The sequence below is a fragment of the Oncorhynchus keta genome, chromosome 25 (assembly GCF_023373465.1).
Source record: "Oncorhynchus keta strain PuntledgeMale-10-30-2019 chromosome 25, Oket_V2, whole genome shotgun sequence".
NCBI lineage: Eukaryota > Metazoa > Chordata > Actinopteri > Salmoniformes > Salmonidae > Oncorhynchus > Oncorhynchus keta.
In genome coordinates, this window is record NC_068445.1 from 48,443,791 (window position 1) to 48,456,431 (window position 12,641).

At 42.4% G+C, this 12,641-nt stretch overlaps 1 protein-coding gene and 1 long non-coding RNA gene across 6 annotated transcripts in view; both read left to right on the forward strand.

The window, feature by feature from the left end:
• Positions 1–4,994: 4,994 nt before the first annotated feature.
• ppil2 (peptidylprolyl isomerase (cyclophilin)-like 2) overlaps positions 4,995–12,641 on the forward strand; it is a 55,842-nt gene continuing 48,195 nt past the window's right edge. The window contains exons 1-5 of one of the 2 annotated variants that reach the window (XM_052479813.1): positions 4,995–5,142; positions 10,130–10,179; positions 10,332–10,377; positions 10,519–10,581; positions 10,903–10,954. In XM_052479813.1, coding sequence (XP_052335773.1) covers positions 5,111–5,142; positions 10,130–10,179; positions 10,332–10,377; positions 10,519–10,581; positions 10,903–10,954 — 243 coding nt within the window. In that variant the 5' untranslated portion in view covers positions 4,995–5,110. Of the gene's footprint in view, positions 5,143–5,552; positions 5,572–10,129; positions 10,180–10,331; positions 10,378–10,518; positions 10,582–10,902; positions 10,955–12,641 lie in introns of those variants that run through there. The other variant, XM_052479814.1, reaches the window with a different exon arrangement.
• Positions 6,595–8,437, forward strand: LOC127911876 (uncharacterized). Of its 4 annotated transcripts, none has more exons than XR_008079744.1 (4): positions 6,595–7,031; positions 7,087–7,416; positions 7,472–7,764; positions 8,297–8,437. It is a non-coding gene; the product is annotated as an uncharacterized LOC127911876 (long non-coding RNA). The 4 variants fall into 4 exon arrangements; XR_008079741.1 differs by lacking the exon at positions 8,297–8,437 and adding an exon at positions 7,912–8,254 and having other exon boundaries at positions 7,472–7,544; XR_008079742.1 differs by lacking the exons at positions 7,472–7,764; positions 8,297–8,437 and adding an exon at positions 7,894–8,268.

Consider the following 12,641-nt stretch of genomic DNA (forward strand, 5'->3'; position numbering starts at 1 on the left):
CTCCAATCTCTCCAGACTGTTTAACTCTCTGTGTTACTGGTAGTAGAACCCATGGGTTCGGGGTGTCATGTGGGTCAGACACCATAGTGGATATATATATATATAGCTCTGGTAGGGTGCACTTTTTACCAGAGTGTTGGAAAGGCAATGTCACATCTCCTTAATTAACCACTTTGATATTGTCTCTCTGTCGCTCGTTAGCTCCAGCTGTGTCACGTCAGTGGATTTACTGCAGACGATCAGGGCATTGATTTACATAGATAAATGTTGAATCTGTTTTTCTGTCTAAAGTGTTATTGACATTCCATTAAAGACTAACTCTGTAACTTGTAACGTTATTCCTGTCTTCTTGTATTGTATGAGACACTGACACAGGGATGAATCCACGATACTGAACAGGCCACTAGGTGGAGTTACTGACACAGGGATGAATCCACGTTACTGAACAGGCCACTAGGTGGAGTTAGTGACACAGGGATGAATCCACGTTACTGAACAGGCCACTAGGTGGAGTTACTGACACAGGGATGAATCCACGTTACTGAACAGGCCACTAGGTGGAGTTACTGACACATGGATGAATCCACGTTACTGAACAGGCCACTAGGTGGAGTTACTGACACAGGGATGAATCCACATTACTGAACAGGCCACTAGGTGGAGTTACTGACACAGGGATGAATCCACGTTACTGAACAGGCCACTAGGTGGAGTTACTGACACAGGGATGAATCCACGTTACTGAACAGGCCACTAGGTGGAGTTACTGACACATGGATGAATCCACGTTACTGAACAGGCCACTAGGTGGAGTTACTGACACATGGATGAATCCACGATACTGAACAGGCCACTCCAACTGGACCCGATTGGACATGACCTCTGTTAATATGTGTGAGTGTGATGAGAACTGAGCAAGCTTGTTATTTGTTTCAGCCAGTTACAACTCAATAAAACGTATAGCTTCTGTCCAGTGGGAAACTGGTTCCGGCTGTTCCCCTCAAGTGCGCCTGCTGCTGAGGAGGGAGGGGCTGCGTTTCAATCTCAAAGTAGACAGCCCCCGGCCATAAACACTCAGTCCTTGAATGACATTTTACATCGTCACATCCAAGTGTACCTTAAAACTTCTTAAGGCTGCAATCCTGTTAACGGGATGATATGACAACAACCAGTGAAAGTGCAGGGCGCCAATTTCAAAACATCAAAAATCTCATAATTAAAATTCCTCAAACATACATGTATCTTATACCGTTTTAAAGGTAATCTTGTTGTTAATCCCACCACAGTGTCTGATTTCAAATAGGCTTTACAGCGAAAGCACCACAAACGATTATGTTAGGTCACCACCAAGCCACAGAAAAACAGCTATTTTTACAGCCAACGAGAGGAGTCACAAAAAGCACAAATAGAGATAAAATGAATCACTAACCTTTGATGATCTTCATCAGATGACACTCATAGGACTTCATGTTACACAATACATGTATGTTTTGTTTGATAAAGTTCATATTTATATAAAAACAATCTGAGTTTACATTGGTGCGTTACGTTCACTAGTTCCAAAAACATGCAGTGATTTTGCATAATCACATCGATTCAACAGAAATACTCATCATAAATGTAGATGAAAATACAAGTTATACACGTGGAATTATAGATATACCTCTCCTTAATGCAACTACTGTGTCATTTTTTTTTAAAACTCTACGTAAAAAGCAAACCATGCAATAAAAATAATAAAATTAGCTGCCATGTTGGAGTCAACAGAAACCAAAAATAACATGATAAATATTCCCTTACCTTTGATGATCTTCATCAGAATGCACACCCAGGAATCCTAGTTCCACAATAAATGCTTGATTATGTCCATTATTTACGAGCTACTATTGTTAGGGCGTTAGGTATACATATCCAAACGCTGGTGCAGGTCCAGCATAACTTAGGACAAAAACTCAAAAAGTTATATAACAGGTCGAAGAAACATTTCAAACTAAGTATAGAATCAATCATTAGGATGTTTTTATCATAATTCTTCAATACCGTTCCAACCGGAGAATTCCTTTGTGTCTAGAGAAGCAATGGAACGAACGCAGGTCGATATGTGAAATGCGCATGACTAGGAAATGGCTCTCTGCCAGTAACCTGACTCATTCAGCTCTTATTCAGTCCCACAACACAGTAGAAGCCTCATTCAAGTTTCTAAAGACTGTTGACATCTAGTGGAATCCATAGGAAGTGCAACTTCATCCATATCCCACTGTGAATTCAATAGGGCCACGGTTGAAAATCGATCAACCTCAGATTTCTCACTTCCTGTTTGGATTTCTTCTCAGGTTTTTGCCTGCCATATGAGTTCTGTTATACTCACAGACATCATTCAAACAGTTTTAGAAACTTCAGAGTGTTTTCTATCCAATACTAATAATAATATGCATATATTAGCAACTGGGACTGAGGAGCAGGCCGTTTACTCTGGGCACCTTTCATCCAAGCTACTCAATACTGCCCCTGCAGCCATAACAAGTTAAATGTCCCTTGCCCAAGCAAGTATGCCTATGATCGGAGAGGCAACGTCTTTGGTGGAAATCTGGAAGTTGAGCTTAAAAACAACCAACCGTAAGCTATTAACGTATCTAGCTAGCACTCCTGTCAGGTAGCTAGCTACAGTTACCCATAGCTGAGTAGTTTTATAGTTTGGTCATTTATAACAATACGTTTCAGAATTACCCAAAATCTGTTTATGAATCTAGCTACATTTTACAGGCTCCTCACTATGAGACTAAGCCAATTTGCCAACACTACAATCAATTTCTATATATATATATATTTTTTTTTTGCAAGCTTGCTGCATACTTTTTTCTGACATGCCGAAAATGCAGCCTTGTTGATTCAATTCGACACTTTGCGAGCCACCAGAGTTTGACATGTGACTACAGTTTGCATTGAATTGTGGGTCATATCAACCCCACAACCAAAGTTGTTCACTTGCTCCCTCAAGCTAAATTGAGGGACAATTGGAACTCTACTTAATATGGCAATCAAACTGCATCCGGTTTTCGACCGGGATTCCCCCGGGGGAAAGTGCCTAGCGCTGAGGGAGTAAAAATAACGTGTTTGGAATGCAGCCTCGCTCTCAGGTTCTCTCTTCCTTGTATATTTATTTTGTAAATATTCATATCATTCACTGGACTCCTAAGCCTATAGTCCTATACATGCAAATGTCCTGATACACTAAGTGCTCAACTTAGTGAGCAATAAAATGCAAATGAATTACTTAAATATCATACAATGTGATTTTCTGGATCTTTGTTTTAGATTCAGTCTCTCACAGTTGAAGTGTACCTATGATAAAAATTACAGACCTCTACATGCTTTAAGTAGCAAAACCTACAAAATCGGCAGTGTATCAAATACCTGTTCTCCCCACTGTATATATATATATATATAATAGAATATAGGCCAAAACACACATCACGACAAAAGAGAGACCTAAAACAACAACATAGCATGGCAGCAACACATGACAACACAACATGACAACAACATGGTAGCAACCCAGCATGACAACAACATGGTAGCAACACAGCATGGCAGCAGCACAACATGACAACAACATGGTAGCAACACATGGTAGCAACCCAACATGACAACAACATGGTAGCAACACAAAACATGGTAAAAACATTATTGGACACAGACAACAGCACAAAGGGCAAGAAGGTAGAGACAACAATACATCACGCAAATCAGCCACAACTGTCAGTAAGAGTGTCCAAGATTGAGTCTTTGAATTAAGAGATACAACTGTCCAGTTTGAGTGTTTGTTGCAGCTCGTTCCAGTCGCTAGCTGCAGCTCACTGAAAAGACGAGCAACCCAGGGATGTGTTTGCTTTGGGGACCTTCAACAGAATGTGACTGGCAGGACAGGTGTTGGATGAGGGATGCAGTAGGTATCTCAGATAGGGGGGAGTGAGGCCTAAGAGGGTTTTATAAATAAGCATCAGTGGGTCTTGCGACGGGTATTCAGAGATGACCAGTTTACAGAGGAGTATAGAGTGCAGCGATGTGTCTAATAAGGAGCATTGGTTATCAAAATGTCACGCCAGGGTATGTACACATGTAACACAGACCTTATTTTAAGTGTTTTTAAAATTCTCTATGGGAAAAACGATTGGAACCGTTTTCCTGTTTGACTGCTAGATTTTATGGATATTATGACACCTCCACTGTGGGGCTCTATACCAGTGCATTCTTATCAACCTAGCCATTACGAAAATGATATTCTATCAAATAAGCCTAATGTAGCTAATTAGCAACGCACTCTCTCATTGGCCTCCATACAAAAATGATTGGAAAGATTTTGGGCTGTGTAAAATCTCTTGCTTCGCCTTTTCCTTTCTGCAATTGGGCAATATAGTTCGACATCTCTTTCCCTTTGCTTTTGGGCACTAGAGTCAAAGATTTTCATAACTAAACCAGGATAGACCACAGCCTGTCATTTCCAATGGGAATAAATGAGTCATAGTGGACAGAAAAAGCAAAGAGGTGGGTCGATCCAAGCACGAGCTTGCGAGATCCTATTGGCGCGTTCTAGCAAGCATCTGCATATTATTCCCTTTAGGGAACACTTATATTCGACATTGCACAACAAAACAAAGCAATAAAAAAAAAATTAAAAAACTTTTGCAAAGGGAAAAGTCTACAAAACCTACACTCTGTTCATAACATATTGTAGTTTTGGGAACAGAAAACTGTTTTGAGATCTAATGCTTCATCGAATAATTTCTTCCAAAAGCCAGTTTGTAACAAAAAATAAACCAAATAATCCTCTCAAACTGCCGGGTATTGGGCTTCCTCTCACTACCATATTTGGTAATGAGTGGAAACGCCAAGTGGATGCTTCATATTTATACATCCGGTAAAATATCTGTCTCATTGTTCTATCTGTGATAGATCCTGCCTCTCTATATCTATGGTACTTCCGCAAACTCGAATACAATTCAAAACTTCCGGTTTAGTCAAACGACGAAGTCTATTTTGATATTTTGTCTCGCTAGCGACATAGTTTATGAAATAAGTTTAATAGTAATTTATTAACACCTCAATCAAAATGGGGAAGCGTCAACATCAGAAGGATAAAATGTAAGTTCTGAATATAATATTTTCAAGTATGTAACGTCAAAAAGCTTGATAAAGTAGCCAGCCAAATAACGTTACTGCACTAACAGAGGGCAAAGAAACAGATTAGCGGCTAGCTATCTATCTGCTCTAGCAGAGAGGAAGATACGATGTTGTATGGACGTCTATGCCATTGTTGAATTACGTGAGGGTTATTTGATCGGTGATTACGTTCCGTAGTTAATGTTTAGGCTGTTATAAATGTACAGATGTAGGTGGACGCACGTGGTATTCCGGTAACTGAGGAGGGGAAAAAACGATTTATTTGTGCCTGTCGATCACAAACGCACGTCTCCCCTCTCAAGCCCCGTTTCCATCGACACTTTGAAGTCAACCCGGTTTTGTTGCTCGGTCGCCAATATGTGACTACAGCTGGCTTCGCTAACTAACTTGGTAAGATGTTGAAGAATGATGTTCACCCTCTCGCCGTGTTGTATCCAACGTGTCCCCTATAGTCGTGCCAGACAGACTCGGACCCTTGTATTTAGCTTGCTAAACGGTTATCGTCGTCGCTCGTGTAATTCCTACCATGCCAATGTATTGGCCGTTTAATATATACGGTTTGATATGACGTCGCTTTCAATACGACCTGGCCAGCTACAATTCCAGTTGGCTTGTTTCAACTCTGATTTGCTATTGAACGTTAGGTCTCTATAACATTCGAGGGCAACCTGTTTTCTCATAAAAGTTGAATGTAGTTTCCGGTGGTAATTCGTGTCATGTCTTACTACTGTATGAGCACTGTTTGTCCATATAAGTAAGTAATAGTAAGTAATATGCCATTTAGCAGACGCTTTTATCCAAAGCAACTTACAGTCATGTGTGCATACATTCTACGTATGGGTGGTCCCGGGAATCGAACCAACTACCCTGGCGTTACAAGCGCCATGCTCTACCAACTGAGCTACAGAAGGACCACATATGCTAGCTAACAGCAACCAGTCCAGACGAGCTAGCTAGCTAAACACGGTGCCGTCAGCTAGCTGGTGGTTGCATAGCAACGGCGTCACCAGACCGATTTTTATTTTTAATAATAACAAATCAATACATAAAGCATATGAGGGAACACAAGCATACATAAATTACAAACAATAGACAATCGAGCTAGGGGGGGGGCTAGGGGCGGGGCTGGGGGCGGGGCTGGGGGCGGGGCTGGGGGCGGGGCTAGGGGGTACAATATCACATTACAATTACACAAGGACCTTAAGGGACATGCATATACTTACAATTCTAACAGCTTTTTTGTTAGTAGGGCATTTAACCTTGTCAAAATACAGTTCCATTTCTTTTTGTAGGATACGAAAATGTGGTTTTCTGTTTGTAAATTTACATTTGTGTATATGAAATTTGGCCAAAAAGAATAATTAAATTAATTACATACAATAGAAATAAGCGTAATCATTTTTATGTAAAGAATCCAAACAGTACATCTCTCCACAATAGTGTAAAATCTTCATAAATGTGTTCAATTATAAACCTACTGATGTCTTGCCACAGTTTTCTTACATGCATACAATGCCAAAAAAGATGCAAAACTGTTTCTGGGTGGTCATTACAAAAGGAGCAATTTGAGTTGATGTTTTCCTTAAACTTCTTCATATAGTGGTTGGCAGGATAATATTTATGAATCATTTTAAAGGAAACTTCCTTAATTTTGTTAACAAGTAGGTATGTGTGTGGCAACATCCAAACTTTTTTCCAACAGATATTATCAATAAATCCATTCCAATAAGGCATGACATAAAGTATAGATACAACATCCTGCTGAAACAAGGATCGTATCGCTCTGTTGTTGAATGGACCAAAAGAGAAACAAATCTTTCCTACTGATGAGTCAACAGGGTCAACAGAAGGTAGGCTCTGAGGGTCAGGTCTTTCCTACTGATGAGTCAACAGGGTCAACAGAAGGTAGGCTCTGAGGGTCAGGTCTTTCCTACTGATGAGTCAACAGGGTCAATAGAAGGTAGGCTCTGAGGATCAGGTCTTTCCTACTGATGAGTCAACAGGGTCAATAGAAGGTCGGCTCTGAGGGTCAGGTCTTTCCTACTGATGAGTCAACAGGGTCAACAGAAGGTAGGCTCTGAGGGTCAGGTCTTTCCTACTGATGAGTCAACAGGGTCAACAGAAGGTAGGCTCTGAGGGTCAGGTCTTTCCTACTGATGAGTCAACAGGGTCAATAGAAGGTCGGCTCTGAGGGTCAGGTCTTTCCTACTGATGAGTCAACAGGGTCAATAGAAGGTAGGCTCTGAGGGTCAGGTCTTTCCTACTGATGAGTAAACAGGGTCAATAGAAGGTAGGCTCTGAGGGTCAGGTCTTTCCTACTGATGAGTCAACAGGGTCAACAGAAGGTAGGCTCTGAGGGTCAGGTCTTTCCTACTGATGAGTCAAAAGGGTCAATAGAAGGTAGGCTCTGAGGGTCAGGTCTTTCCTACTGATGAGTCAACAGGGTCAATAGAAGGTCGGCTCTGAGGGTCAGGTCTTTCCTACTGATGAGTCAACAGGGTCAATAGAAGGTAGGCTCTGGGGGTCAGGTCTTTCCTACTGATGAGTCAACAGGGTCAATAGAAGGTCGGCTCTGAGGGTCAGGTCTTTCCTACTGATGAGTCAACAGAAGGTAGGCTCTGAGGGTCAGGTCTTTCCTACTGATGAGTCAACAGAAGGTAGGCTCTGAGGGTCAGGTCTTTCCTACTGATGAGTCAACAGGGTAAATAGAAGGTCGGCTCTGAGGGTCAGGTCTTTCCTACTGATGAGTCAACAGGGTCAATAGAAGGTAGGCTCTGAGGGTCAGGTCTTTCCTACTGATGAGTCAACAGGGTCAATAGAAGGTAGGCTCTGAGGGTCAGGTCTTTCCTACTGATGAGTCAACAGGGTCAATAGAAGGTAGGCTCTGAGGGTCAGGTCTTTCCTACTGATGAGTCAACAGGGTCAACAGAAGGTAGGCTCTGAGGGTCAGGTCTTTCCTACTGATGAGTCAACAGGGTCAACAGAAGGTAGGCTCTGAGGGTCAGGTCTTTCCTACTGATGAGTCAACAGGGTCAATAGAAGGTAGGCTCTGAGGGTCAGGTCTTTCCTACTGATGAGACAACAGGGTCAACAGAAGGTAGGCTCTGAGGGTCAGGTCTTTCCTACTGATGAGTCAACAGGGTCAACAGAAGGTAGGCTCTGAGGGTCAGGTCTTTCCTACTGATGAGTCAACAGGGTCAACAGAAGGTAGGCTCTGAGGGTCAGGTCTTTCCTACTGATGAGTCAACAGGGTCAACAGAAGGTAGGCTCTGAGGGTCAGGTCTTTCCTACTGATGAGTCAACAGGGTCAATAGAAGGTAGGCTCTGAGGGTCAGGTCTTTCCTACTGATGAGTCAACAGAAGGTAGGCTCTGAGGGTCAGGTCTTTCCTACTGATGAGTCAACAGGGTCAATAGAAGGTAGGCTCTGAGGGTCAGGTCTTTCCTACTGATGAGTCAACAGGGTCAACAGAAGGTAGGCTCTGAGGGTCAGGTCTTTCCTACTGATGAGTCAACAGTGTCAATAGAAGGTAGGCTCTGAGGGTCAGGTCTTTCCTACTGATGAGTCAACAGGGTCAATAGAAGGTAGGCTCTGAGGGTCAGGGCTTGACACGTTCCTGAATAACATAGCAACACCTGAGGGAATGGCATCTAAAACAATTGCAAAATCTTTAGGTGTTACAGGGACCTTGTAAAGTGATAAGAATTCTTTATAACTGAGTAAAAGACCCTCTGCATTTACCAGTTGACTCACCAATAGGATATTATTTTGGAACCAATATTCTAAAAACAGAGACAATATTTTAGACAATATATCCCAATTATTCCATATATAATATCTGTACGGAGAAAAATTGTGTTTATAAATTAAGGACCATGACAAGAGAACCTGCCGATGAAAAGCAGAAAGTTTCACTGGAACTTTGTCAATATTATAATTGCAAGACCCACTTCTATCTGGGATTTTATTCTTCATCATGTCTTCTCTACTCTTGGTGGCCTTAACTTCATGTTGTCACCAGACTGAATTCTGGTCGAGCTTGGCACCAGTTGTGACGTTGGCCCCAGATTTCCAGGTTTCCACTCCATTTGAACCCTAATTCGAATTTGGCCCTAATTTTAAGTGCTAATTAAGATAAGGATTAATTGGCTAGAATGGTTCCCACCCGATGTCGCCTGCCTTCAATCGTTGAGGACATGTCAATATAATAATTGGTGCTAGCAATATAATAATTGGTGCTAGCAATATAATAATTGGTGCTAGCTAGTAACTACCTAGCTTTTGCTAACTATTTATTATTTGCCCAAATTTTATTCAATTTAAATCCGCTTGACAGACCGTCATCAAAACTTTTAGGTAGGGTTTAATTTGTGATAGGGAGAACTTTGTCAGCGTTTTGTAACTTTAGCCTGTGTGTGTGCTAGCCATGCCTGTGTGTATGCTAGCCATGCCTGTGTGTATGCTAGCCATGCCTGTGTGTATGCTAGCCATGCCTGTGTGTATGCTAGCCATGCCTGTGTGTATGCTAGCCATGCCTGTGTGTATGCTAGCCATGCCTGTGTGTATGCTAGCCATGCCTGTGTGTATGCTAGCCATGCCTGTGTGTATACTAGCCATGCCTGTGTGTATGCTAGCCATGCCTGTGTGTATGCTAGCCATGCCTGTGTGTATGCTAGCCATGCCTGTGTGTATGCTAGCCATGCCTGTGTGTATGCTAGCCATGCCTGTGTGTATGCTAGCCATGCCTGTGTGTATGCTAGCCATGCCTGTGTGTATGCTAGCCATGCCTGTGTGTATGCTAGCCATGCTGGATCATTGACTTAATGTTGTTTTCTGAACATGTTGCCATCTAACCAAGTTTTCCACTTGAGTTTGATGAGTTTGAGTTTTTATCCTGTTTCTAATGTTCAAGGACTGTCACGGTTTGTTTCTTGTCATTTTGTCTCCAGGTACATCACATGTGCTGAGTACACCCATTTCTATGGAGGGAAAAGATCAGGTAGGATTCTTTGCTATTGTCCCTTAAGAGGCGGAGTAGAACCCAGTTGTTCACTACTAAACATACTGAATCATGTTGATGATTAGGAACAGTTCTTCACTAACAATGTTGATGCATTCTGTCCTTTTTAAAAAAAAATGTATATCTTTAAGAAATTCCAAAGTCAAATTTTCGACGTCTTCCATTCGACCATTGCAGGTAAGACATCATTTCACCAGTCCTGAGCTAAAGTACAGTTTGTAAGAGGCAAAAAGACCTTAGTGTTGAATGTAAGGTCTTTGCAGTGACGCTACATTTTAATTGTGTGTACTCAGTAATCTTACCCCTGTCCCATTTCAGCTTGTCTCTGCAGCCGTTTGAATATCCCATGTGCACTCCCGAGGGAATCGTCTTTGACCTGCTGTGAGTAGAGATCTATATGTAGTTCTATGATATACCCTGGTTGGTTTAGTCTGGAAGGTTGTTTACTGATGGAAAAGGGAAGCTGAAATCTGTAATAGTACTGTCATTTTGAAGCCTGGTCTATAACCAACGTATGTACGTATGACAGAAGTACAAGAAGCTACGCATAAATGCCGTTGAGTAGCAAAACCCACGCAGGCGTGAACAGCCCCTCGATTTATCTCGACGCAGGATCACCATTTTGCTAAGCATTCTTACGTAGAGTAAGTATAAACCAGCCTGTATTGTTGACCAACCCCCTTCTGTGTCCTGTGCTTTTAGGAGCATCGTTCCTTGGATAAAGAAGTTTGGCACCAATCCCATCTCTGGAGAGGTAAGTAGTCAACCATCCACAACAGGATTGTTCCTGGCAGGTCTAAGAAATATAATATTTTAAGCATGACAGTACCTCTCCCAGCCACTGGAGGGAGTCAACCTCCACAGCATATTGTGACGGTCGTCTGAGTCAGAGATCTGTATATAATGACAAGATGCTCATGACTCCGTCCCAACGATCAGAGTCATTGTCCCAAAGGCGGGAAGGCGACAAGCTTCGGTCCAAAATAAGCCCATAGTAACGAATTGGACTCATTTTGGACAGATTTAGGTTATAGAGTGAAACCTCTGGCTTGGCCTCTTCTTCTCTGGCTGAGTGCATGTCTTCCCATGTGGACTTTACAGGGAAGCCACCCCCTAGCACACCAGCTACCATTCTTTCCTCAATTAAAGTAACTGAGTTTCAACTTGGTGGATAAAACACATGTCCAGGTCACGCCATGACAGGTTTCTAATAATAATAATAATAATAATAATAATAATAATAATAATAATTACACGTGCACCAACTGATAGATGAGACGTGCTGGAAAACCAGGCGTATTGAATTAATTAAGACAATCATTGAACTGATCAATTAGCTCAGTTGGTCAGGTGTGGTGCCAAGTTGGAACCAAATCCTACTGTACCTGTGGTTGTCTATCCCTGTTCTAGATACTTCTGGACTAGTCCTGCTGAGGCTGTGGTTGTCTATCCCTGTTCTGGATACGTCTGGACTAGTCCTGCTGAGGCTGTGGTTGTTTATCCCTGTTCTAGATACTTCTGGACTAGTCCTGCTGAGGCTGTGGTTGTTTATCCCTGTTCTAGATAGGTCTGGACTAGTCCTGCTGAGGCTGTGGTTGTTTATCCCTGTTCTAGATAGGTCTGGACTAGTCCTGCTGAGGCTGTGGTTGTTTATCCCTGTTCTAGATACGTCTGGACTAGTCCTGCTGAGGCTGTGGTTGTCTATCCCTGTTCTAGATACGTCTGGACTAGTCCTGCTGAGGCTGTGGTTGTTTATCCCTGTTCTAGATACGTCTGGACTAGTCCTGCTGAGGCTGTGGTTGTTTATCCCAGCTTCCACCATCTGTTCTAGATACGTCTGGACTAGTCCTGCTGTGGTTGTTTATCCCTGTTCTAGATACTTCTGGACTAGTCCTGCTGAGGCTGTGGTTGTTTATCCCTGTTCTAGATACGTCTGGACTAGTCCTGCTGAGGCTGTGGTTGTTTATCCCTGTTCTAGATACGTCTGGACTAGTCCTGCTGAGGCTGTGGTTGTTTATCCCTGTTCTAGATACGTCTGGACTAGTCCTGCTGAGGCTGAGGTTGTTTATCCCTGTTCTAGATACGTCTGGACTAGTCCTGCTGAGGCTGTGGTTGTTTATCCCTGTTCTGGATACGTCTGGACTAGTCCTGCTGAGGCTGAGGTTGTTTATCCCTGTTCTAGATACGTCTGGACTAGTCCTGCTGAGGCTGTGGTTGTTTATCCCTGTTCTGGATACGTCTGGACTAGTCCTGCTGAGGCTGTGGTTGTTTATCCCTGTTCTAGATACGTCTGGACTAGTCCTGCTGAGGCTGTGGTTGTTTATCCCAGCTTCCACCATCTGAGCCTGTTCTGAAATCGTTTCTGTAGTTAGGAACAGATAATTATAATTTCTGAAGCATTATTTTGTAAACATCTTAATGTGATCTCTGATCAATTAAGG